The sequence below is a fragment of the Sesamum indicum genome, linkage group LG6 (genome assembly GCF_000512975.1).
Source record: "Sesamum indicum cultivar Zhongzhi No. 13 linkage group LG6, S_indicum_v1.0, whole genome shotgun sequence".
Taxonomy (NCBI): Eukaryota; Viridiplantae; Streptophyta; class Magnoliopsida; order Lamiales; family Pedaliaceae; genus Sesamum; species Sesamum indicum.
Genome location: NC_026150.1, coordinates 1,904,484 through 1,930,554, shown reverse-complemented (window position 1 = coordinate 1,930,554; position 26,071 = coordinate 1,904,484). Strand labels below are relative to the sequence as shown.

The following is a 26,071-nucleotide window of genomic DNA, read 5'->3' as shown; positions in this document are numbered from 1 at the left end:
CGCTCGACATGCTCAGGAGGATAAGCAATTGTGCTTCGTATGTTTCTACTATGATGCTAACTTCATTAGTTGCCTTTGTCAATCCATGTTGCAGCTTCAGCTCAGCAATATTCTCAATATGCTCTGGAACAGGCAGAAAATGCTATCCACAACAGAGAAAATAATCCGGCACAAGCAGCATAGGTTGAAAAAAGGAAAAGAACTGCATTGGAATTGATTCAAACCAAAGGACGAACTCCTTCTAAACTAAAGTATTTCTAAGCGACCAGACATGATCACTACTCAAGTGGTAGGAAAATGATTGACGATGCCGGAGACAGATTCTATTTGAAATCTTATGTGCTTATGCATGCCAAGCACAGATAGTGTCTGAGTAACTGATATCACAAAAAGTTCATTTGCAATCATCGAAGACTACAGTAAGACTCACTGACACAGTATATGGGTTGAGAGGATTGAAGCACTTCATGAAAGACCCATCTTTAATCGCTGATGACGCAGCTGAATACGTGTCTGCGTTCCTTATGGCGTCAGGTGCCTTTGCCACTGTATGATCAACCATTGCTTGCATTTTCTTTCTCACAGAATCTTCAGCAAGATGAGTGATTTCAATCTTAACCCTTTACCAAGGTTTCAAGGGGCAGGGACGAATTGATCTACAACATCATTTAGGCACTGCAGATGGGAGAGTGAAGGTTGTGCAAAAGGGAACTGAGGTGCATGGTGAAGGTTGTTTCAGGTCAAGAATGAGGAAAAGAAATATCCGGGAAGAGAAGAGTGTCGCCTGGGCCCCGTGACCGGTAATAACGGCTTATCTCTCTGGTCATTATTAGCCAACTGCTTCTTTTGTTTATTCTTCTACCCCTTTGTTCTATACTGCAACTGTTACACTTTTGGGCTAGCTATACTTTTGATTACAGGTAACTTAATCATCCCACGTCATGATCTTGAAATTCCGTGTTATTTTTCTTTATAAATACAAAAACTATTAGATACATCATATATATATATCATTATGTGTCACGCAATCATCATTAATCAATAACATAATGACAACTTAGTTGCCTAATTAAATCATGGATATAAAATTTTCACTGCAAGTAGCACATTGCTTCTTTTTCTGTTGTTTTCTCCCTTCGTTGTGAAGAACACAAAATGGAAAAAAGAATGGGGTTCCTAATGGCATATGATTATTGTTAATATCTGGAATTTATACTTACATCAATTGTTCTTACTACAAAGACTTGTCCATCACCTTAAGTTTGCAATTCCATCAGCCAGTAAGTTGTTTAACAGATGCTGAGGAAGGAACCATCTCCTAGAGCACCATGCACTGTCTTGCGGATCGAACATTCAGGAATGCTATTCAACACAAATCTGCAGTATGGACCTTAGGGGTCTCTGTTAGGCAGGGAAGAATCTATAGAAGGCATGGTAGCACGTCAAGAATAGCTTCTCAACAGCTCATTTCTCACTAAAGCACAATGATGGTAGCCGAAGCTCAGTTTCCCCTTCATATATGATGAGATATCAAGAACAAGAATTAATGCCATTAATAGTGGATTTTCACCAATTAGTCATCAAAGAAGATTCTGTGTTTCAGTAATCACCAGAAATCTCCACAGGAACAAACACCATCTCTAAAATGATGAAATCTGTTGGCATCTCTTACAATTATTTCTCGTTCAAAAAGCTTTGAGAGAAGCTTTGTAAAAGTGTGGCAATCACCGCAAACTCGTAGGTTCTTCGTGACCCGGATTGGCGTTCTCTGGGAAGTGGTGAGTAGACCATAGGCTAAAGCAAGCCTTTCACTATGGCCATGAAGCATCTTCATTTTCTCTTTCTCCTCCACATTATGTAGCACATAGCTAGTTTGGGCTTTATAACCTCCTTCTGTCTCTAATTTCTCAGTGATCTGAGAGAGTTGGTCATAAATTTCATCATACTGCGGATGGGACCTGTCCCTCGTAATAAATATATGAACCTTGTTTCCAACCTCAATCCAACTGCATCCTGGGTCCTTTTTCAGTCCTCTAACTTTCATTCTCATCCTCACTTGCTCCGCATCTTCCCATCTCCCTGCTGCAGCATATACGTTAGAAATAAGCACATAATTTCCTGGATTCTCTGGGTCCATTTCAAGAAGCTTCCTTGCAGCTGTTTCTCCTATTTCCAAGTTAGAATGAGTTCTGCAAGCACCAAGGAGAGCACACCAAACAGCAGCTGTAGGCTCCAATTTCATGCTTTTGACAAGTTCAAATGCCTCTTCCAAACAATTTGCACGACCAAGCAGATCAACCAAACAAACATAGTGTTCAGGCCACGGTTCCAAGTCATACTGACATTGCATGATATTAAAATATCTTTTGCCTGCATCAACCAACGAAGAATGACTACATGCATAGAGAAGTGCCAAAAAGGCAATATGGTCAGGACGAAGATTCTCAGCTTCCATCTTTCTAAATAATTCAATAGCTGTTACACCCTGGCCATGCATTCCATAGGCATTAATCATGCTCGTCCATAAAACTAAATCTTTATCCTTGGTGCTATTGAATACCTTATATGAGTTATCTACAGCACCACAGCTTGCATACATGTCTACAAGCGAGCTTGCAATGGATTCCCTTAAATGCAGGCACCTCCTAATCAGAAAACCATGAACCTCTTTACCTTTCCTCAGTGCTGATAAATCAGCAGCAGCTGAGAGAATACTCAAAAGTGCAACGGAATCCAGCTCTACACCTGATTTAACCATGTGCAAAGAAAGTCCAAGAGCCTCATATGCAAGTCCATTTTGGACATAACAAGCTATCATGCTTGTCCAGGATACAACATTTTTAACTTCAATTAGTTCAAAGATATTTCTTGCATAATCCACCTCTCCAGACTCTCCATATACATCCACAAAAGTGTTCCACAAGACAATATCAGATAATTCTCTTCTCACTACATAACCATGGATCTCTTTTGCTAGTGAAATGCATTTCAACCCACGAGAAGCAAGGAGAACACTTTCAATCATCATTTTGTCAATCTCAATCCCTTGTACCAGCACTTCCATGAATGATTCCAAGGCCTTCACATAACAAAAATTATTAACATAGCCAGCTATAATTGTTGTCCAGGAAATATGATCTTTTTGGGGAATTCTCTGGAAAGCAGAGCCCATAAAACTTGTCTTGGAACACTTTGCATACATGTCTATGATTGTGTTGCTCACTTGAAGATCCAATTCCATTCCATTTTTCAAAGCAAAAGCATGAATCTCCAATCCATTCAACAGGTTCCCTGATCTGCCACAGGCTGAAAGAACACTAATAATTGAAGCTTGGTCCGGTAGCTGACCAGCCCCTGTTATCTCACGGAAGAATCCTAGTGATTCATCATAAAGATTATTTTGCACATAAGCTGCTAACATTGAATTCCAAGAAACATTATCTCTATCACCCATGTCCCCAAAAACTCTTGTAGCGTCATCAATTCTGCTGCACTTTGAGTACATAACAAGTAAAGCATTCGCAACATATCTATCAGAAGAGAGACCAGATTTCAATACAAGAGCATGAATTTGCATTCCAGACAATAGCTCCTGACAGGCCTGAAGAGCAGCAACAAAAGTATATGTGCTTGGAATGATAGCAGCATTCTGCATTTCTGCAAAGACCCTCAATGCTTCTTTCCTCATCCCAGTGGTAACATATGCAGAAATCATTAAGTTCCACATCACAACATCTCGTCTTCCACTCCTAGCAAACAAAAACTCAGCTGCATTTATATTATTGCACCTAGCATACATACTAACAAGAGAATTCACAATAATTTCATTACAGACAAGCCCACACTTTATCACGTATCCATGAATCTCTCTTCCAGAACATATATCTTCAACTCCAGCACACGCCTTTAATACGCAACTACAAGTGTGTGCATCTGGAAGAATATCAAAGAACCGCATATCCGCATACAATTCAATTGCTTTTTGAGGCTCCCAATTTGAAATATAAGCACCGAGCATAGCATTATAAGTAAAAATACTTCTATCATACATTTCATCAAACAGCTCCTCGGCATCGAACAAAGACCCGCATTTCCCATACATAAACACAAGCTTAGTGTTCAAGAACACTAAATCATCGGCACTGTACCGCTTTATTATATGGGAATGAATTTGTTTTCCAAGTGATAGAGAGTTGCGGTTAGTACAATGATCAAGGAGTAACGAGTAAGCTTCATCTAAAGAATTGCATGTGTCAGTGAATGCTAATTTATTGGTTAGGGATAAAACCGCTTCTTCTAAGCTTGTCGGCTTTTGCGGGACCTTGAGTAGTGGGGTTCTGTGAGCTTTCTTGAGACTGAGAGGAGTCGTGGGGATTGAAGTAGAGCTGAAGTTGATGGGTCGGATTAACGTCGCCATAATCCGCCGACCTCTGCATGGGAAGATGAATATAAGCGGAGGGTCATCTTGGATAGTATGGAAATCATTGCTTAAGCGATCAATGATTCCGTTGTCGTCCAGCGGTTAGGATGTCTGGCTTTCACCCAGGAGACCCGGGTTCGATTCCCGGCAACGGAAAATTACATTACATTTGTAAACAGTATATTTTTTATTTTTGAAGAGAAGAGTCACCATCATTATAACTTTATTATTACAGAAAATACAAAAAAATCATGTTATGTTAACAAAAAGATCCAAGCTACAATTTAAGTGACTTTTGAAGGATCTGAATTCCAAAAAGCACTTGTCGAAAATCAAAAAAACAAATTGAATCATTTGAAACAAACTCAAAATAACTCAATAGGAGTTAAACAGCAACGGAGAATTTAGAAAGAAAAAAAGAGGTTAATCTTTTGGCCCCCTTAAGTTTTGGAATATATACGAATTTCGTCGTTTTACATTTCACAACAAAAAATGGAGCAGCTACTGCCCAAACCCAAAGGCCTGGCATGGACTCTCATCCATTCATAACTTTTCATTTCTTCAAACACTTGCTCTTCTATACAAACCTCATTGTACACTATCATGTAAAACTTACTATATACACCACACGGTCCTCCAGCCAGAAAGCAAAAAACTCTCCTGCAATCACCAGAATTACAACATCTGCACCCACCCAAATCCTTGTTATGACGCTGTGAGGCGCTTGGAAAGGGGAACATCTTTCAGTTCACAATTATCCTGCATGAATCCCTGCAGTCCTAGATTGGAGCTCCTTCATTCTTGCTGTCCGCTAGCACATTCAGGCTCTGCACGTTGGTCTCAAATTTGCCACTAGAACTGCTTGCCAAGTCATTCCAAGAGACCTCCACCAAGAAACAATTGCCAGCCAAAGGGGAAACTAACATATCATGGCACCGCTACTAACCCCCAGTCACCCCCGGTTCATGGAAGATCTCAAGCTCTCATCTGGCAACGTCCATGAAATCAGGTGCCCACCTGAATCCCCACTCAACAAATGTTTTAAGTCACTTGACAGGTGGATGGCTGTAACAGGAAATTTGTGGGACTTCAACACCTTATGTAGGATCAACCTGTACTCAGGAATTTTATCTCCAAGTGCTAGCCCACCTGAGGGATTCCCAGTTTGTTTGATTTGGGCAGACTCCTCGGTGGAGTGGACCATTTTCCAGACTTTAACTGCACCACTTTGGTGACCTGAGATATACCAGTTTGTGTCCAGCCAATCTGAGAAAGTAGAACCCATAAGCGAGAGAATGAAATCCGATGGGAGTTGTGATGTGTTTACAACTGCAAGGCAGTCGCCATTAATGCTCCAAATAGAAAGCATAACACCAGCTGCAGTCACGATTTCTCCAGTCAAGTCATTCACATAGATTGCTGAAACAGGTGAAGGGAATTCAGGAAGCTGTCTAACAAAGACCAAGGAGCTAAGATCCCATAATATTACTGTACAATCATCAGATCCGCTCACAATCATCATGTAGGGCTGGCTAACATGAAGACAAGTAATTTTACCAGTATGACCACAAAGAGATTTCTCCAACTGCAACTGCTGAAGAGCACGAGGTCCGTCTTTTCCAATTCGCCAAACACAAACCAACCCATCATCTGCCCCAGTAACCAAAATTTGGCCATCAAGGCTAGCGCTGACACACTGGATTTGGTTGCCCCCATGAAGATTTTCATGAGTAGAAAGAAGCCTATCTTGATCATAACTCACGAACCGCAAGCTGCGGTCAGGAAAACCCCATGCGACATATTTGGTAAATGTTCTTGGTTTCAGCAAGTTATTTGAGCCAGCAACGAGAATTTTGTCACTGAGAGTCACAATTTGTGATATAGAAGACGAGCTCTTGCGGATCTCATGAGGAACAAGCAGCATAGAGTGCCTGAGTGGATGAGGAAGAAGCCTTCTATCTGTTCGTCTTTTAACATGGGGCTTCAAGAAAAGTTGTTTTGGTGTTTGTCCAAAGTGATTAATTTGTGCTAATATTGAAGCTTTCATAGCAGGATCTGTAACTGAGTCGATGTCAACACTGCCTTCATATGTATAGTGGTAGAAGACATTAACTGCTTCTTCAGCTGCCTGCAAAATAATTAAAATGATTTTAACTAGATATAAGAAAAATACGATATGAATGGATAGAGAACTAGAGTTCAAGGCATGATGATGGATTAAACTATGTAAACATGGAATAATTGCAGTCCTGCATTCAAGTACTTATCAAGTTACTTATTCTGATAAGCAAAAGTTTCAACCTTACGAATTTAAGAGCCCCCCAAGGATAGAAAAAGAAACAGAGCTGCTTCAATTTGATATTCACCAACTCTCCTATTCACATCCCAAATGCAAACAAATAGAGAATATCGGCAATCCAAAAGAAGGACTAGCTAAAAGAAACATATCATCTCAGGGTGTCCCTAAGAAGGGCTAATTTGGACAGAGGAATAGAAGTAAGAAGTTTGAGCAAACATAGCTACACCTTATAGCCTTGTGGGAAATTCATGAGGTCAACTACATTGGAGCATATTTTTCATTCTCATTCAAGGACTGTAATGGGGAGCCAGTCAATAATCAATAAAACATGAAAATACCCATACCGTTAAACAGAATTAAGCAATAAAAGCTATTAAATGAACAAAAGCCCTATTAATGATGCTTAAAACATGTCTAGAAGAATACAATTTCACCTTAGTAATAAAAGCAAAATAATTGGACACTCACCTTCCCTCTCTGTTTATATCCAAAAATGAGGTCTATCCAATGATGCAGATGCTCTGAAACATAATCAGACTCCAATGCCTCCCTATGCTTCCTGATGAACTCCCTAGCACTGCCCTTGGCCCATGGTGGCAAGACAACATCACCCACCTGGCAGAAGAACATGAGCTGTCAGCAAAACGCGATTCAAAAACAAAAATAGCAGAAAAGGATGAGGAAAGCATCCATTTTACAAGAGCCAGGTCCAGCACAAAGTATTTGTAGAATTTTCACAAACCTTTTCCCCTGACTGTTTCTCACCCAAGTCAAGATCGAACCTATTTTCCAAGAATTCTGGCATATAGAAGAACTCTGGGATTAGTTCCTTCACATCTGATGTGTTGCCTTTCCCAGCAGCACTCGACCAGGTATCCCGCACACTGTTAAAAAGACGATCAGCATGGTCAAATTGTCCCCCCTGCAGCTTTTGATTCTCAATGCTAAAGGGGGGCAGGCGCAAGAGGTAGAAGAGTACGATCCCCGCGCTAGAATAATGAGAACCGTAATGGAACTTGGGAACTTCTGGATCATCCCAGCTCTCATATCTGTGTGTTCATATGCATGTGACAAAAAAAGAGTGCAGATAAGGTCAGAACAAGTATAATAATAGAAGCAGAAGGGCAAGCTGGAAGAAAATCCAACTCAACAAAACAGGTATAATAATTGATAAATTGCAAATAGTGTGCCAACCTCTTCCTGAACTCCTCTTCCCCCTCCAATGTCTGACAGCCCATTGGTTTCTCAAGATTCCGGAATGTTTTCGGATCTGACAAATCAAGCTTCTCACTGTCATAATCTGCAAGGACCCAAGGGAACACTGGATACTGTGTGAGATCACTGTATCCACGGCCTGCAAGAGTGTTGAGGTGCATAATATACTGAAAATTGCTAATTTCTCCATTTTGCCACCTCTTGGAAAAGGATTTTGCCATAACTTTAAAAAGACGGCTGCCTTCATTGCTTTCTTGTTTTGTTGACCCAGATATTGTTGCATCTAAACTGAAATAGTTCACAAAATAAATGTAAGTCATATTTTGGTCTCAAGAGAAAAATACAAAACCACTCATAGTTGCTGAAAACAGAGCACACCACACTAACAAAAAGAAGTTTAAGAAACTAGCAAGGACAAGAGTATCCATAAACCCGAAAGCAAGAATTTCAAATTCTTGATGCCTTTATTTCATAAGAACTCTCATTCATTCTGTCTCATGCAGTGATATTAACAACAAAAAAGAAGACTATGAACATGAAAATAACCTTTCATCAGTTGAACTTCAGTTAAGGGCATGGTGTTCTGGTGCAAGTCAAAAGTTCCAAACCTTGTAAATCTTTACCCTGATCTAGGAGAGACGTAAAATTCCTTCCCAACCCCATCATGTATTTTAAGCAAGACTGACATCTAATACAATTTTACAAAAGAGAACATAAACATTCCAAACTGGACATAGGAGCATTTAATCACGGAAAAGTGTTTAGCAACAAGCTTTTAAGATAATCAAGTAAACATTATGATTCGATAGTCCCTGAGGATACCAATTCGGCAAAAATAATGTGTAGAGTTTCTTCCAGAAAGCATACACCACCAGTAGGAAATCTCTGAAGCATCTTGACGAGTCAAGTACACATTCACAATGCCCAACCACCATGTCCTCATAATGGTTTATATTTTTCTTCTAATGTGATATGACCACAAGATCAAATTGACAATCAAAACAAAACTTCAACCAAACAGCTCCAAATAATTGATTAGATTTTTTTTTATTTGTGGAGAAGAGAGTAGATTACTGCTACTGCATGGTGAAAATGTCATCTACTCCAGAAGCATGAAACAAATAAACCGCTCTGTCAAATTAGCTTTGGAGACAAAATCAACTGACTTACAGAACCAGAAATGAAAAGCAAGAAAAAAGGAACTATATGGAGCCAGGAGCAACCAAGGAACTTACATGCTGTTCCTGGGTAGATTCATGGCCACCAAATTTTTGAAAACCTCTTCTCTCTCTCTTTTGTGGAAAACCAGCAGGTCATTGCAACCATCCATGCTGAAAATCTCAATAGCAACCGGACGGAGCTGATAATCACGCTTCAAAAGCTCATGGACACTGTCAAGCTTCCAGATCCGCCAAAGATGAGGCACATTACTACTACTGGCTACTTTTTCCTTACCCCAGGCACCACCATTGTACGCCCATGCTCTACCCCCAGCATATGCCTTCACTGCAGCACCCCACGATGAAGTTGACTTGGAATGTGAATCCATGCTACAAGAAAAATCTTTCTTTACACCCAAAGCCTGATCAATAATGGAGAGTTCATCTTCACTCTCCTTTTCACATATACACCCAGAATCATCAATGTAAAAATTCTCAATGACATACAGCGAAAGTTCTCCAATCAGAAATATACCATCGTGTTTGTCAAGACCCACAACTCTTTCACAGTTGTACTTATACTTGATCCTTTCAAAAGGTTCCAGATAAGGTCTGATCAAGTATTCACCATTATCATTTAATTCTTTATCTGTCTTATCCTCTGAGATTCTCGCTTCATCAGTTCTTAAGGAAGAAGATTGCCTCGGGGATCCTAAATCAGATTTACCTCGAATACTTTCTGCTCTTTGAATGGATGCAGCACTGGACTTAACACCAAATTCAGTGGCTGAGTGCAGACTCGCTTCATTTATGCTACTCTCTCGATCATCATTCCATCCAACCCCAGAAAAAGCTATATCCCGAGCATCATCTGATTCTTTGAAAGTTGATTCATCATACAATTCAGCACTGAAAGATTCATCCTTTGACTTGCCAGTTAAAATATTGAAAAAGACATCGGATCCAGTTTCAGAGAAATGATCCTGATTTTCAGTTTTCTCCTTGGGCAGTTCTCCTTCCCCTAGCAGAAGTTGTCCTTCCAGAATATTTTGGATGGAATCGATCTTCAGTTTGCACGGTTCTAGCTTTTTGCGCATCCTGTATGGACCTTCAATGGGGCAAAGCTGCCACTCAGGCTCCTTTGCATCAATAGAAGATTTACTAATTGGAAATATTCCTCTCTCATGTAGAAGTTGTTGTAGATGAGTTTGCCACTCACTTTCAGCATGAAGCACCCATCCATACTTGTCCTGACGGATAACACGTAATTCTGTAGCCATGGCATCCCGAACCAATTCAAGTGCGATTCTCCTTTCATTCACCTGATCCCAATGTCTTTGCTCCAGTTTTGAGATGTCCCTTGATTTTCTTCCCACTTCTCTCTTCCGACGACTATCCATGCCCTTTATCCTCACTCCAGGAAACTTTGCTGACCCTGTAATATACTGCACCCACATAATTGTCGCACACTGTTCCAACACTTTATTGACAACTGACTCAGAACTATGAAACCATTCAAAAAATCCCGATAAATTCCCAGTCAGAAGCTTATCAAAACCACCATGTAGAACATCCAGTGAAGGCCCTTGGTTTGGCTTAGAGACAAAAAACTCTTCAAGTGCAGCCCTACGATGTACCAGAAGATACTTGAGAATATCAACAGCTGCATTCTGAACATTTTGTCTAGGGTCGTGGAGCAGAGATATTAAATTTATACAAAGACAGCAATGTAGATCTGTTTCAAGATTACTCGGGCAAAATATTATTCGCCTATGGGCAACCAGTAACTGTAAAACTGAGAAAATATCAATTCCTCCTTCCTCTGGTGAAGAGTAAAGAAACAATCTTTTCTTAGGTTCATTCAGCAAGCCCAAACGTGAGAGAAGTTCATCTTCCCCTATAGTGAACAAGAATGATGGCAGGAAACAGAATAATATCATGCGATTCATATTTTTAAAGAGGGCATATATATACGATTCAAGTTGTCTGCTTCCTCTACCAATAGAAAGGAGTGCTTTGCCAGTTGGAATTGTTTCTTCAATCCGACCATCTTTATTTGCCAACTGCAACATGGATAACAAGAACTCCAGAGTCTTCAATACGCCAGCGGGCTGCGGAAAAGCTCCCATATACATCCGATCAACTATCATCCAGGACAGTGCATCTAAGTTTGAAGACCACCGGGCCTTATCTAACTTCTTCTCATCTTCCTCGTCATCTCGTAAGAGACGCCTTTCGAGGAAGTTCATCAATCTGGTAAGGCATAATCCCTGGAAAACTAAAACAGATTCAGCATCAGCATATAGAGGTACACTTTCCAACACAGTCTCAACAACTGATGCAGCTTTCATCTGCTCGGTGACAAAATCAGATAGAACCTCAGCCAGAAAATCTAGAACTGCAGTAGCACCAGCAGAACAGGGCCCACCTCCATAGCCAGAATCATCCACTTCAAGAATAAGTTTTGGACTGATCACAAACAAAGTGTTAGATGCAGATTGAGTCTGAGAAGCAGACTTCAAGTCCGAAGAGGAATTAGTATCATTCACAGACAGAGAGGACTCCATGGATGCAACTGAGACTGGCTGGACTTTTATATCATTGTGACTGGCACTACCTAGCCAAGATGTCAATGCTAAAACTGGAGAAGAAGACGGGGTCAGAGGAATCTTGGAACTAGATCTCTCAGATGAAATAGGAGATTCATGCAAAGTGAAAGACATAGAACTCTGTGAATCATTTTGATTAATATGATCTGGTGTACTTTTCGTATCACGAAAATTGAACTCATTGCTGCCAGAAGTGGCATTAGAAAGCTGGTCTAATGCCTCACCATCACCGGTTACCACAGCCTGTGCATCTTCCTTCACTGATTTGTCCAATTCCGGTACTGTTGCAACACTAGCTATCTCTGGTTTCTCACCTGCCATGTTATTTGGGAAAGTTGACATATCTTCGGAACTAGCACTCACATTACCCTGTGCAAAGCTCCCTATACTAATAGAGGTCTTTCCTGACGTCTCATGCTCTTGAGGCAAGCTAGAGAAAGTGTTATGGGAGCTAGTGCTATCATCACAATCATTCAAATTCTTATCCTCAGTTTTAACAGTGAGTTCTTTTGCCATTCTCACAGCATGAGCAGCCCTGAATTAACAAAGAGACAGACTTAGTTAACCAAAGTAAATGAGCCACAGGTGACGTAAACTGATTAAGTTTTGTTTAGCAAGCATTAACCATAATAAAAGCTTTGAAATATTGATAGTCTTAGAGGCTAGATATCAAATGTGTTATGACCTGACACAGGAAAAATAGAGATCAACACAGCTTTCAAGAAACTCAGCCCGTCTGCAGACAGCTGAAAAAGGCGGACACATTTTTGCAAGATCAACCATAAACCTCAGAACTGAAGTAGTAGCAGCAGGTGCTGATGCATCTCCACCCATCAAGCGAGCAGCATAAGTTTTATGCATCAGAGCTTCACCTTGGAGCTCCCCAGCCATGTCTACATTCCCATCTACAAGCTCAGCAACAAGGCTAGCACCAATTTGAGAAAGATTGCCAGTTTGATGTGCAAGCATTGACTGCATAACTATCCTATCAAATGTTGATTTTGCCATAGCGATAACAGATTCCAGAAGTTCTACAAATTTCAACTCTCCGCAGCTACTATCACTTGGCATGAGTGCATGAAAGTCGAGCATGCGGACCTCTGGTAATCTTGGATATACAGGCTTCCCAAACATCAGACAAAATAAAATGTAATATATATCAGGAGAATCATAGAAACTTGGAAGCACCCTTGTCAAACCTTGATAACCTCCACTTGAGCGAAATTTCAGTGCAAATGTAGGAGAAGATGCAATGCACACACCTAGAAGAGTCATTATCCATCTCATACTGGTAGGATGAACAGCCTCATCAAGAAAATAAGTAATCAATTTTGATGAAACAATTTTATGCCACTGCTCAAGCAACTCCTCCGATTGGATGGTCACCTGGAGATCAATTAGCATCTCAAGTAACATATTCCGTACAATAACGTGCTTCCCCATTGATTCTCGTGAGATATGATTGCGTGATGTCAGTTCTGGTGGATCAAATGTCATAATTACAAACCTCACAACAAGCTCAAGTTCTGACTGAAGAAATCCATCCTCCAAAATGACACCTAGTAACACAACTAATTTTTCTAACACTGGCACTTCAACATCACCTCTCTGCAGGGTCACAAGTAAATGTTGAACAAGATTAATTCTGCGGAGAATTGTAAGGTTGTGGTTTCTATACCAATGCATGGAGACTAGATGCTCAAGAAATCCAAGTAAAGCAATTTGAATTGGGATTGGTGCTGCCACCCAAACGGTCCAATCCAACAAGACATGTTCAACCATATCGGCATTGGACAGAACAATGCAATTAGAAGTCTCCGGCATATCTGTATTTTCTAACTCTGAAATATGACTAAATGAATCCTTAGGTGCAGAAAAATCATCCATATCCGCTTGCGACCCAACTGATGAAAATTCATCACGGAACTTCGACAGATTAAGGTCTTCAAAGCTGGTTTCATTAATGGTGGCACCAGGTGACAGGGCGTTCTGCACGGTCCCAATTTTTCTTGGTTCAGAGAAAGAAGCCTCGCATGCAGCAATTTGGAAGAAAATCTCAAGTGATTGCATGTCGAATAATGACATTCTGCGCTGAAGAAAAAGAGCTAGCAAGTGGTATCCTCGGAACTTCTGCATATCTCTCACATTCTGAGGATTCTGATGAAGTGCACATGCGAGCAACGTCAACGACATGTGAAGCATGTCCCTAGTTTCAGCGGCTTCAACAAGTGCAAGGACAACACCCATGCCACCAACAGGGCGTATTGTATCACCAATAACACAATGCTTACAGACATAAATGTCTCCAAGAAGTCGACCAAAACGTGGTATCCCTGGAGGAAATCCAAAAATAGATTAATCAATTAGAAAAGAAAAATACTATACCTAAGAAATCAAATCTTGCAGAGTACATATGATTGAATTTGAACCTACAGACACTGTATAATGAAGATTTTCAATTACTCACCCCCAATAGGAGAGGCAGCAGCTGACAGCGGATCAACTAGATTGAGCACAGATAAGGTTCCAGATGCTCGGAACATCTCTGTACTAGTTCCATCAAATGCAAATATCATTTTCTTACCCCACAACTGCAATGATAGATTTCCTAATTTATCAGAGTCCCAAACAATTCCACTATGATCCACCTTAGAGATCCCTTGCTTGCCTGCAGTCTCAGGCTTTTGCATGTTGGAGGTCAAAGGTACGTCTGTATCTAAAGAATCTAAAATAGCCATGCTGCCTCCACCGCATGCCTGATTTGGAACAAATTGCAACAGATCGGTGTCCTGGAAAAGCCCCCTATATCCTCTTCCAAGAATGTACATGAAACATATGGAACCAGGTGAGAGTACCTCCTCAAAAAGGTAGCAAGATCTGAGCCTCCATGACAAATCACTAACCCTTGCACAAGCAACCGGTGTTCCAATTGTGACCTGCAGAGATTTCCCTGCAGGAGAAGGAGAGTATCCGAGTTTCCCAGTGTGTCTTAGCTTTCCATTAAGATAAACATAAGCAACACTAGCTTGAAATAGCCCAGCCAAAGCATTTGGTTTGCTATGCACAACTGCCAGGTGATGCCACCTACCTTCCTCCATTTCTAGCCCAGAAAAGGTCAAGGAGGAAGAATTGCTCGTTGCGAGGGTTAGAAGCCCATCATCCTGCAGAGAGAGTTCGGCATTGAAAGCGCTTCCATTATCTACAGCCCCAACAGAGAATATCCTAAGAACCTGGGGTCCAACTTGTTGTCCACTTGCCATGCCATGCCTTCTAGAAGATCCAGTTTTAGGGGCCTCAGTCTCCTTTCCCGGTGATCTTAAAAGATTTCTGAACTGAAACCAACAAACAAAAGAATAACCAGCAGCAGGAGGCCATGACCTTTCCCCTAATGGAACTTGAATGGAAGCATGCCCTATCTTGCTCATGTCCAACTCCACAAAGGTTGCAAGAGAAACATCTTCCGAGCCCGTGTTCTCTGAAAGAATCAATCTCTCCATCATCTCAACAAGACACCGGCCAGAACTCGAAAGCCTCATTTGGAAAATATACCTGACAAGAATTCTAAGTTCTGCTACAGAGAGCCTGTAGATCAAAAACAGGTATCCTCAGATCAACACAGTTAGCAGGCCCATCAAATTCTATACATGCAGCGATTCCTGCACTAATAATTGGCATTACCTGTAGGCACCAAGAACTTCCACAATCTTCAAAGCATGAGAAACCAATGGGGATGTACTCGAGAGCAAGGGATATATAATCTCCAAAAGAAGTTGCACACAACCTAGCAGTGTTTGGAAGAAAACTGTTATAGATGCTTACAAAAATCAGCAAAATAAGTTGAAACTTGATTAGTAAATTCGCACCTACAGATGTCAGGTTTTCCTGATTGAAGTAGCTGGCACAAGCAAGCTTTTCAATAAGGTTCAGCAATTCTAGTTGCACCTTTGGAGTGAAAAGCAGCAAAGCACGTATGAGCACTCTGACAGCAGCAGCATTATACACCCGTTCTTTGTCAGGGACGAGAGAACCAGATGGCGTAATCAAAAGAAAACTAGCTGATTCATTTTCTACAGTATGAGATACTTTTGCCTCTTCTGATTTCAGAAATGGTGGAAGAACCACCTCTAGAGCAAGTTCCAGAAACAATTGTATGACTTGGCGTTCACATTCAACACAAATTAACCCGGACTCACAGAGAAGATCATAAAAGGTCTGTGAAGATAGTATGGAGTGCACCTTTGTCCGGTTAATAGCATTATCAGAAACCCCCGCCGTCATTACACGCAACATGTATGAAAAAACCTTAATGCATACAGATATAGAAGGTTGGTTTTTCTGTTCTCCATCACTCTGAAAAGAATGAAGTGTGGTTAATAAAAGAGAAAACCCAGTTGCTTCACCAAAAACCCTCTGAGCTGAGCCATTAGTGCCTAATATCCGCCATAAGGCTCCAAAAGCATCACATTTTGCATCATCTTGAAGTGTGTATTGGGATCCCAATGTGCTCGTAACCATTCCACTTTTCAAAATTTCAACCAAAGCACCCAATTCTTCTGGATGGACCTGAGAAAATAGAAATGATTGCAACTTAAACACAAGTAGATTTACAAGTTCAAGAACAGGAAATCAAGTTCCTTCACACAGCAGAATTCATACAACAAGATATCACTAGTTGAAAGCATATTATACAACAATGTGCAACTGTCAGCAAGAACCAGAAATGCCATATTCCATCATGAACACAAGTATATTACAAATAAATAAGTTAGCAAAAACCAACTTTCAGAAGACAGCAAGTAGCCATAAATTTTCGACAAATAGTATACATAAGTAAACTGGTACCTATCTCCTTGACCAATTTCAAGGCAAGCAAGAAGTACTAATGTCAAAAATGTAAAAGATACAGACAAAATTAGTTGTCCATTTAATGGAGATATTTCATTTATATTTGTGACTGACATTGAAATAAATCAATTTGTTTGAGAACAAGAAAATATTTCTAGCACTTTCACTTTCATATAAATGTACAACATATAGTTAAGATCAAAACTAGTATAGGATTCAAGATACCACTAGATGTATCACATAAACCATGCTACTCAAGGCCAACAACAAAACAAATCTTAGGCAGCATTTGAGGTCTTGATGATCAGTTCCAAGATAATCTGACACCACAAATTCAAAACTTAAGAAGGGGAGAAAGGACAAACACTCAAACTTCCAGCATGGAGACAACTTAATTTAAAGTACAAAAGTAAACTCAAAGCAATAAGAATACGAAATATAAATAAGGAAAGAATAAGATGAGAGGAATACATCCTTGCTACCTGTTTGACATCCTCAATAATCAAACATGACAACACCCGAAGAACACCTGAGCGGTGTATATCAGAAGCCAGAAGAGGAAGTGAAAAAGTCACACCATTAGCAGAACGAAATGATGCTTGATTGGTTTCTGCTTTCTTTAATAAGGAAACCAAACAATCCCAAGCAACAGAAATTGTCCCCTCAACTTCAAAAAGCGGTAATTTCCCGGAACCAGACTCTAAGAGTTTTGGAGAAGAAAGTATAGCATCCTTGCTGTCCAAGTGCTTCTTGAAGCTGCTAGAGCTATTTTTTCTCTCCAGTCCACCGTGGTCAACAGTGAGCTGCTCTGGTCCCAGCAGAAATTTATGCTGCTTCAAATCATCCAACAGAACCTCTAGCACACCCACTTCTCTAAGGATTTTCTTGTACTGTTGGTCGAATGATAAGAGTTTAACAAAAAAGGATAGAATTGTATGCTTCAATTCAGAGGTTATTGGTTGCTGCAGTAAGCAACAAAGTGAAAGCAACTCTTGTTCGGGGATGATATTCACAACACTCACTGCATATTCAAGAATTTTCAAGATTATCTCCTGCAGAGACAAAGGGAAACCAGCCATATTGAGGATCAAGAGAGGAACAGTTCTCAATTGCTGACATAACTTGTAGTTTTCAAGATGACTAGAGAACATCTTAAACAGTCTATTTAGTACTTCTGCCTGCAGTTCTGTACTTTCTGCTTTAATTAAAATGTCCTGCAACATTTGTACAGCTTCTAAATCTTTGACTTTATCATTATCCTTCTCCCAGATATCATCAGCTATGCGATCAGAAGATGATGTCCGGCTTCTGCCATGCCCATTAGGCTTTGGGTGAGAACTTTTTGAAGCTTTTAATCCAGATGACCCTGGACCATCTGACGGACCTGCTTGGGCAAAATTAACAATGACATCAAGAAGCCTACTAAGCGTTGGGGAAAGACTGTGTGGTGAGTCGTTTCCTCCTTTTTCTATCAAATTTGTTATCTCCAGCCCCCCAGCTGCATGTAAACTGTCTAAAGAGGAGTCATCAGAAGGTGAGTTGGAATAGAGAGTTTCACCACCTCTATTCTTTGACAGAGTCAAAGCAAAGTGGACCAGGAAGTGATAGCCATGAGCATTATGAATATCCTCCCTGAGTCTGATACTACCAGCTTCTGCATGCAAAAAGTGCAGATAATCAATATCAAAGTCTATTCAGCAATCCAATACAAGTCCAAGAATCAATGGTTTAAGTTCAATCACCACCATAGATAATGAAGCAAAATGGGCCACTAATCCACTTTCGACAGTTAAAATGAAGCAAATCGCAATACACAAGTTCTGTGTAATAGAAAATATAGCCTTTCTGTAACATGAACAAACATGAATCTAACTACATGCTCCTCTTTAATTGAGTGGGAGACATTGCCACATTACCAGGTCTATATGACAATTCAACACATTCAAGAAGCAAGTCCACAATGCCCATAGTGTAGGCAGGATCCCCACAATCAGGATTGAAATCCTTTACAGCCATTAGAAGCACTTTTATCTGGCAAACCGAAAAATAAGAGGTGTCAATGTTAAAGATTAAAAGCTAAGTTCTCTAGTCATAAGGATAATCAAAGTGAGGCAAACTAGGAAGACAATATTTGAAGAACAAATAACATTCTCATTTCCTTTACAGGAGCACCTACTCGACCCCAGTCTTATAAGGAGTCAATGGATCTTTGAGAAAGATAAATATTAGTTATTCAATTATACAACTTTGACAGTACATATATCTTTATACATCTTGGATAGTATATATCCTATGGCCTTTGCCCTCAATTAAATTTGATTTATGTTTATTGAGATGAATCATGCTTGTCAGCTAAATAAGGAAGACAGGCATATGACAAAGGTTTGTTTAAGACAGGGGCAAATCACAGAGGGCTTTGTCCAGAAAATGGACCAGGCAGCTTTTAGCAATAGAGGTGGCAAACTGAACTAAAACAAGCGGTAATCCGGTTGATCTTAACTGGTACAGAATTGTCCAGAAATATTTCGGTATCTTACAGATGAGAAAAAGGTTAGAGTTCTTGTTCCCATGCTAACCTATGTGTTTAAATAGAGTCAAGTCCATTAGACTTTAATTTGTCTTTTAGGCCATGATAGCTTCAGACTTCAAGTGAAATAGCAATTATTATACTAAGAACCAAAGAAAAGACTCCTTCATCACATATGTAGCTCGTGTCTTATACAATTTGTCAATTTTTATAATTTCTTCTCAATTTTTCACAAGAGAAGGCATGCCACAAAAAGGTTTTGAACTCAAATGAGCTAAAAGCTATTCCCCAATGAGGGTTTATTGTAAAAGTATAACAGATAGATTAGGGAAGTCCATGTGTTGTCATATCCTGATGTAAGGAACACCTCTTAGCTTCAACTAACATGCCATAGCTCACTTCCAAGTGGCTTCAAAACAACATTATATTGAAATTTAAAACAAGATTGTGTGTTGGTGATTGAAGTGCTTAATGCAGGAGCAGAGGAGTTAAACACAGCTAATTAAAAAATACTTGGTTTAAAAGAAAAAGGAAATTAAAGAATGGGGAAACAAGATATTACACCCTAGAATGCCCATTCTTATTGGTAATTAATTTCACGAGTACAACATATCATTAACAGAGCAATGCAATTAGGTGCATGCACATGTATCTATGCATGAGCGCATATAGATTATAGGTACCAGATGATGCCTCCGTATGTAGCTGGCAGTGCAGCCATTGTCATTAGCCAAAAGAAGACCAAGAATCTGGACATTAGAACAAAGGACTATCAGTTCACCAATTCAGGGGGAAAAATGAAGACGTGCTTAGGTATTTATCTATCCAAACAACTTATTGCTGGTTTAGCAGCAGATGCAACATGATATTACCTGCATGGCATGCCTGTGGAGCTGAATGGCATGCAAAGGGACAAGACCCTCCTTGTATTGAGAGAACACCACCAAAGAACCATTGGCAACCATTTGAAATAGTAACTGAAGTGAATTATCCTCTATCAGACTTTGAGCAGCTGACGGATGGCTGGCCAATGCTTTCATAATATGTACAACACTGCCCTCAACCTAGCAAAAAAATTCCAACAGAGGTAAGGAATATTTGAATCATAGATCAAGCGCACTGCCACTTACACAAAGTCACAACCAGTAAACTACTTCTCTATTACCAGGGATGATCTTAATTACAAGAAGATAGAGGAAACTCTGAATTATGTTATACCACAAGATTTTATCCAGAATCAGAATATCTACAAAAGCAACTAATAGAACGCATTCAAGCAAGGGGCACTTGCGATCTATATCAATAATATTGAACAATACAAAGCATAAATATATAAATTTCAATATAACAAGGATGACAAAATATGTTCTGCATATTTACATTTCAAAAGCAAACTCAGGGACCCAAAACATAAATCAATAAATACAATACATAAATTTCAATTTGTGGTTCGATCACTTATTTCCATATAAGATCAAATCTACAAAGTTCCTCTCTGCCCCTCACTCCCTCTTTTGAAGCTGACACAGAGCATGTGAAGGAGATAGACCTATAAATTGATGAAAGAAAATATTGGAATGCATTACGTGACAATACACAAATATTAATACAGACAATACCACTGTAAAGTTCATGCCAAATAGGAAAAACAGCAGAGTGCGCCAGCTTAGCACTTCAGATAGGAAATAACATCTACATTAGAAAAAAAAAGGCACCTCTAGCTGGCGAACAGGCCTGGTTTCAGCATTATTACTTCCACCCATTGGTGGCAACTCCACGTTGTCATTTGTATCCTTTGAGTGACTTCCCCCATCAGGAGCAAGAAGAGAATTTAGGATATGAATGAGACAGCATAAGATCCCAGAATCAAGGAACGATTGTTTATCAATTGGCTGTAGACACATAACCGCGTGAGTAAAAAAAAGTAAAAGAATTGGTAAAATAACTAAGAGAAGAACAAGATGCACTTATACACACAGACAAAACTCAAAGCATATTCGTGGCCACAAATCAGTTACTATCAATAAAGCACGTCAATCTAATTAATCACAATCAATTGTCAGTCTTTAAAAACCAAATCCATGCTTCAAACATAGGAGCAACTTCATTCAAATTTAAAGCATCCAAATGCTATGGCACATAACACTTGGTCCAATCAGCACCATATAGAAACATCATAGTCCACTATCAAATAGAAATCTGATTTCATATCGTGAATTCTATTACATCCACTTTGCTTTTCAGAATAATGGTGACAGATACAGAACCCGTAAAAACGTAGTTGGTTCTTTCCAAATTCTTCATTCAAAAGAAAGATACCGAAGACATGGAAAGGTTGCATGGGGTGCAAAATAAACTGGGAAAACTGAATAGCGTGCTCTCATGCTTTTCTACAGAGTCTGTCAAATATTGGCCACGTCAAACTTGGACATAGAACATAAGCTAATTTAACTTCATACGACAGAGCAGAGATTATGCAGAAAGCTAATAGCCCTTTATATTTAAGTCTTTAGAAGGGATAAAGCACAAACCCCGGATACAAGGACTTCCACTGCATGTAATAGATTCCCACCAGGTCTAATGCCATCCTGCAGAGGACTATGGGCGTAAGTGGTCATGAAGATACAAAATTTCATGGATTTAACATAAAGTAGGAATAGTATTTCATTTATCAGCATATGTGAGCACCTTTGTGGTTTCCGAGAAAAATGTCAAAACTTTCTCAGCTTCCAAAGATCTCGTTTTACTGCTAAGCTTCAATTTTTCTATATCTGTTACAAATGCCCTTCCAACAACAAAAGAAAAAATGTGTGTCTCTACCAACCTGCATAGGTTGCAGCCCACATATCAGAAAATAATATTATTCTGACCACAAAAGTTAAAACTCAAATAGAATAACTAGACAATTATAAAATCGATGTATGTCTTAAAAAAGTTCACATTAATTTTAGACTCATAATGCCAGTCTAGAAATAAAAGTTCAGACCAACTGAAAACATAATAAATTTGATCTATTAACATAAAATGTCAAAATGCACTGATAACCAAACCGAAACAAGAAGATACAAGTAGTTTCTATGAGACATTGGTTGCATTACACTAGGAAGTTTAAGAGGGTCAAATAGTTCATCTGCTAAGTGCCGTAAACTAAAGCTTTTCCCAATTTGGTTCTTCACACAACTGATAAATCGGAAACAACCTATATGTAGCATATTATAGAAGACAAAGTGTGTGCTTCCAGTTAAATGCATTTTTTCACACATATATGAAGTGAAAATAACGTGAAGGAAAGAAATTTTCCTCTTACATGGAAATTAATTGGGAAACATTTTTGTGTTGCTTCTCTAATCTACAAAAAATCTCTACAGTCCAATTCAAGGCCTTTTCCTTCTCCTGCAGACAAAGGGAACATGATAAGAAGTATATCAATAGCAGTAGAACTAATAGTCATTGCACTAGTAATAATCATAGATATTCGAGGCAGTGAGGGAAAGCAGATCATTAGTAAAAAAGCAACAATAGGTCAAGTCTGCAATGTTGTTAGATCTTGCTGTACCTTCTCAGAAGTAGATGAACGAAACTCTTCCCAATATCTCTTGAAATCCAGTTCCAATTCATGTTTGTCTCTGCTTTAGAATTTCAAAAGGACAAATAGGAAATTTCAGATTACACTTCTATATTCGAACTGCAGAATACAATCAAAAAGCAAAGGCATAACACAGAAAAATTATGGCATAGATTCAAAGCCGATCAATATTATACGTGTAAATCCCAGCATAAAAAGAAACACAACCAGAAGAGATTAATGTTGTCACAGACAGCAGCCAATGCCTCTTCTCATGCTACATCTTATTTCCATTCAGCAGTCAATATTCTTCTCAGAACCTGTATGTATCTCAGTTCTATTTCCTCCTCTCAATAATACATTATCTAAAATTCCAAACTTCCATTGACCATATGCTTCAGTTCAAACCTCCCAAAAGTTATTTAGAGCCCATACAGATAAGAAGAAAACCAAGAATTGTAGTTATGCAATTTCCTGAATTTCTGTAAATCCCAAGAGAGTTTTTTTAATCTAAACCATCTCTGTTAAACAGAAACAAAAAGGGTCCGATGAGTTTTGCTAAATAATTGCTGGCGCTCCATCTCAGAACCCTTTTTATGAATCTCATCTGGGTGGGAGCTAATTGCACCAAATATTTGGAATTTAAGGAATACTGATCATTTTATAGCACTCAAAGCCTCAAAACCAAAAGATATTAGAGGGTTTCAATAAAAAATTGCTCTTCGTAAGGAGCAAAAACCAAGAGTATGCTCATTATTTAACCTTTTTATTGTCAAAACTGAACTTCAAATACAGAAGGGATGTGCCTAACGAGGCATGCAAAGGAAAATGGATTTAAGTACAAATGCAATCTTTTACACTTTGAGGCTGGACAGAGCAACTAAATTATGATATCATGTGATGAGGCGCTGTAAATGGCTCAAGTAGCTCAGGCTTCATCTAAGCTCCTTGACATTGGATCAAATGGTCATGAGTCATAACAAAAAAAAAAACAAGCGCATTTGTGTATGGAAACCTGTTTCAGCTTGGCTTTACACCTGGTTATAGTATATAGCACACTGTACAAGCTCGAATCATCTCCATAAAATATTGGTCGAGCTCACATCAAATACGCACAGACCAACTGAAATTTTCCAAAGAATGTTCACATCATTGAACTGGAGTTGAAGATCTAAGAGCCTAGCAACGGCTAATTCCAGGAATCACCTTGCTCCTTTAAGTCACATGTGTATTCCCTACAAACTTATTTAGTTATTACCTTGACATTGTTGAGGAGTTTAATTTTATTGAATATCCAACCCTAAAGCCAGATAAGGTAAAATAAATACCATGGGTCACCATTTTTTGTATGGTAGCATGTGCTCTTCTCTGTGCTAAACACTGAGTGCAATCTACAGAGTTCAGAGCACAGGCCCATATGTTTGAAAATCGCTAATCCAACTCATACGAAGGTCCCATTATGGAATTAAGATCTTAAAATATTTCCCAGAAATTAATGTTACTATCTCAGACCTGCCCAATTTAATTAAGCCACTTGAGAATACCTATATATCTGCAAATATTTGAGTAAGTGTGCTACTATTGGACCAAAGCATGCCATTTCAATTTCACAATCACCTTCATAATAGAGTTTTGGATAATCAAATACAAAAGCAATTAATGGGCGAATCAAAGAAACCCAGTAAAAGTGGTTACAGTTTTTAAGTAAAAAGCATCTCGCTTTACTTTATCAAGAAGTCATACTTATAACTCAAGCAACCTCTACCTTCATAGTATTCAAACCTCTTTCTACAATTTGACAATGTCGGGGTAGCATTATATCTCAGCTAATATCATGATTTTTATCTGAATTGTACATATAGTCATCAACTTTTCCAGTTATTTCATTGACAGCATACATGCTCCAGTATGCACATAAGAGAAATGTGAACGAAAAATTTCCTAGTATTAGCCAGTCATCGCCTATTGTCATCGAACTACAAAGTAGTCAGGCAGACTTTTAGCTGACAAACATCCCTATTGGCTAGACAGTACAGCAGTTGATTGATCATTGTTTTCCCCCTATCGGAAAATAGTAAAGCGCAGAACCAAGTTGAGTTCTCGGTCAAAATTCTTGAGTTAAAAACTAACCTAGAAGGCGACAACGAAAAATCTTGGCTGAATGGCGACAGATAGTTGGCATTGCTGCTGCTTTCTCTGAAGGGCGGAGATGATGGAGTTGTTGAAGCCGACGCCTGGGCCTGGGACAAACCGACTTTCTCCTTAAAGTCTTTAAGCAATGTTACCCATTTCATCGTTTTCTTCCCACTTGATTTCCCGAACATATACAAGCAGAAACCTCAGCTAGATACAATAGATAACAAAAATATATAAAACACAACAGCTCTCTCATACGAGAGCCAAACTTGGGCGTTTCCAAAACCAGCAATCAGATCCAAAACCCAAACCCTTCTAGATTACCTCTAGAAGGATCTTCCAGCTCATTTCCCTAATATATTTACAGAAACAAATAACAAACCAAAAACCAAATGTGATCAATCGTAGTGAAATTAGGGATTAAGAGCGGCAAGATCTGTATATACATATGCCCGTATATACGTGCATCTATTCTCTCCAATCTAGTCCTGCTAATTCAAGAAAATAATCGTGATCTATATATATATATTAACATATATATGATGATGATGATGATGATGATGAATTAATCCTCCGTTGTGGTAAAGAACCAAAAAACGTCAGTCAACAACAGAGTAATTCCCTTTTAGATTATCGAGGCGGCCTTCTAAATCTTGGATTTCGCCCTAGAGAATGGGAGTAGAAAGAAAAGGCTTATTAGAGAGCAGCAAAGAGAAGAAAATAAAAATTGCAGCGCTTTCTCTCTCTCTTGTTTCGGACGCCCTCTCCGCGCCTTGTTTCTCTCTCTATATCCCCTTCCCATTTTTCTCTCTCTAACCAAAAAAATTATAAAAATATATATAATATATATTTTATATTTATCTTATATATATTGCATCTCTCTCTCTCTGTCCCTGTTCTTTTTCCTTTCCTCTTAAACCCTTTTGTTCCTTCCTAAAACTCGCGATACGCCACATCAGCGTGGGATCCACGCCCATTAATCCTCCACGTGGATCCCGGAGATCGATGCCCACAACGTGAAGGCCTGTCACTTTTCTTTTCCTTTTCCTTTTCTCTTTATTATTATTGTTTCTTTCTTTCTTTATTTCAATTCTATTAGTGATTAATTAGTGGCTAATTATTGATTTAAATTTAAAAATATTTAAACAGTTTAACTAATACTCGTTTTCCTGTTTGGCATCTGGAGAAAGGGCAGTTGATCTTGTCTGTACCATACCAATTACTAATTATTTTATATTTTTCTCCGACGCTCATGTTTGAATTTTAATCCTTTTAATTTTAAATTTTAGAATAAT

At 39.1% G+C, this 26,071-nt stretch overlaps 2 protein-coding genes and 1 non-coding gene across 4 annotated transcripts; 1 reads left to right on the top strand and 2 right to left on the bottom strand.

The window, feature by feature from the left end:
• Positions 1,489–4,526, bottom strand: LOC105163367 (pentatricopeptide repeat-containing protein At3g63370, chloroplastic). Its single transcript, XM_011081678.2, has one exon. The coding sequence runs from the start codon at positions 4,415–4,417 to the stop codon at positions 1,607–1,609; it is 2,811 nt and encodes a 936-aa protein (XP_011079980.1). The 5' UTR covers positions 4,418–4,526; the 3' UTR covers positions 1,489–1,606.
• Positions 4,505–4,576, top strand: TRNAE-UUC. The gene has a single exon. It is a non-coding gene; the product is annotated as a tRNA-Glu (tRNA).
• LOC105163314 (protein SPIRRIG) lies at positions 4,824–25,589 on the bottom strand. Of its 2 annotated transcripts, none has more exons than XM_011081620.2 (19): positions 24,771–25,589; positions 22,632–22,704; positions 22,383–22,468; positions 21,764–21,899; positions 21,607–21,663; positions 20,791–20,967; positions 19,948–20,139; positions 19,759–19,824; positions 18,465–18,579; positions 17,031–18,202; positions 15,567–16,266; positions 15,382–15,484; positions 14,171–15,285; positions 12,389–14,036; positions 9,170–12,238; positions 7,914–8,222; positions 7,462–7,768; positions 7,188–7,334; positions 4,824–6,548 (listed from the first exon to the last, which is right to left on the bottom strand). In XM_011081620.2, exons 1-19 carry the CDS (start codon positions 24,962–24,964, stop codon positions 5,373–5,375), a joined length of 10,842 nt encoding a protein of 3,613 aa, XP_011079922.1. In that variant the 5' UTR covers positions 24,965–25,589; the 3' UTR covers positions 4,824–5,372. The 2 variants fall into 2 exon arrangements, with proteins under 2 accessions (XP_011079922.1, XP_011079923.1); XM_011081621.2 differs by having other exon boundaries at positions 22,632–22,701.

Bases quoted from the DNA above. Each gene is read 5' to 3' on its own strand.
- LOC105163367 (XM_011081678.2), bottom strand. From the start codon at position 4,417: ATGGCGACGTTAATCCGACCCATCAACTTCAGCTCTACTTCAATCCCC.
- LOC105163314 (XM_011081620.2), bottom strand. From the start codon at position 24,964: ATGTTCGGGAAATCAAGTGGGAAGAAAACGATGAAATGGGTAACATTG. The intron at 20,968-21,606 runs GTTTGTGCTTTA...ATGTGTCTACAG, and splicing joins TGGAAGTCCTTGTATCCGGG to CCAATTGATAAACAATCGTT. The intron at 6,549-7,187 runs GTGAGTGTCCAA...ATTATTTTGCAG, and splicing joins GATATAAACAGAGAGGGAAG to GCAGCTGAAGAAGCAGTTAA.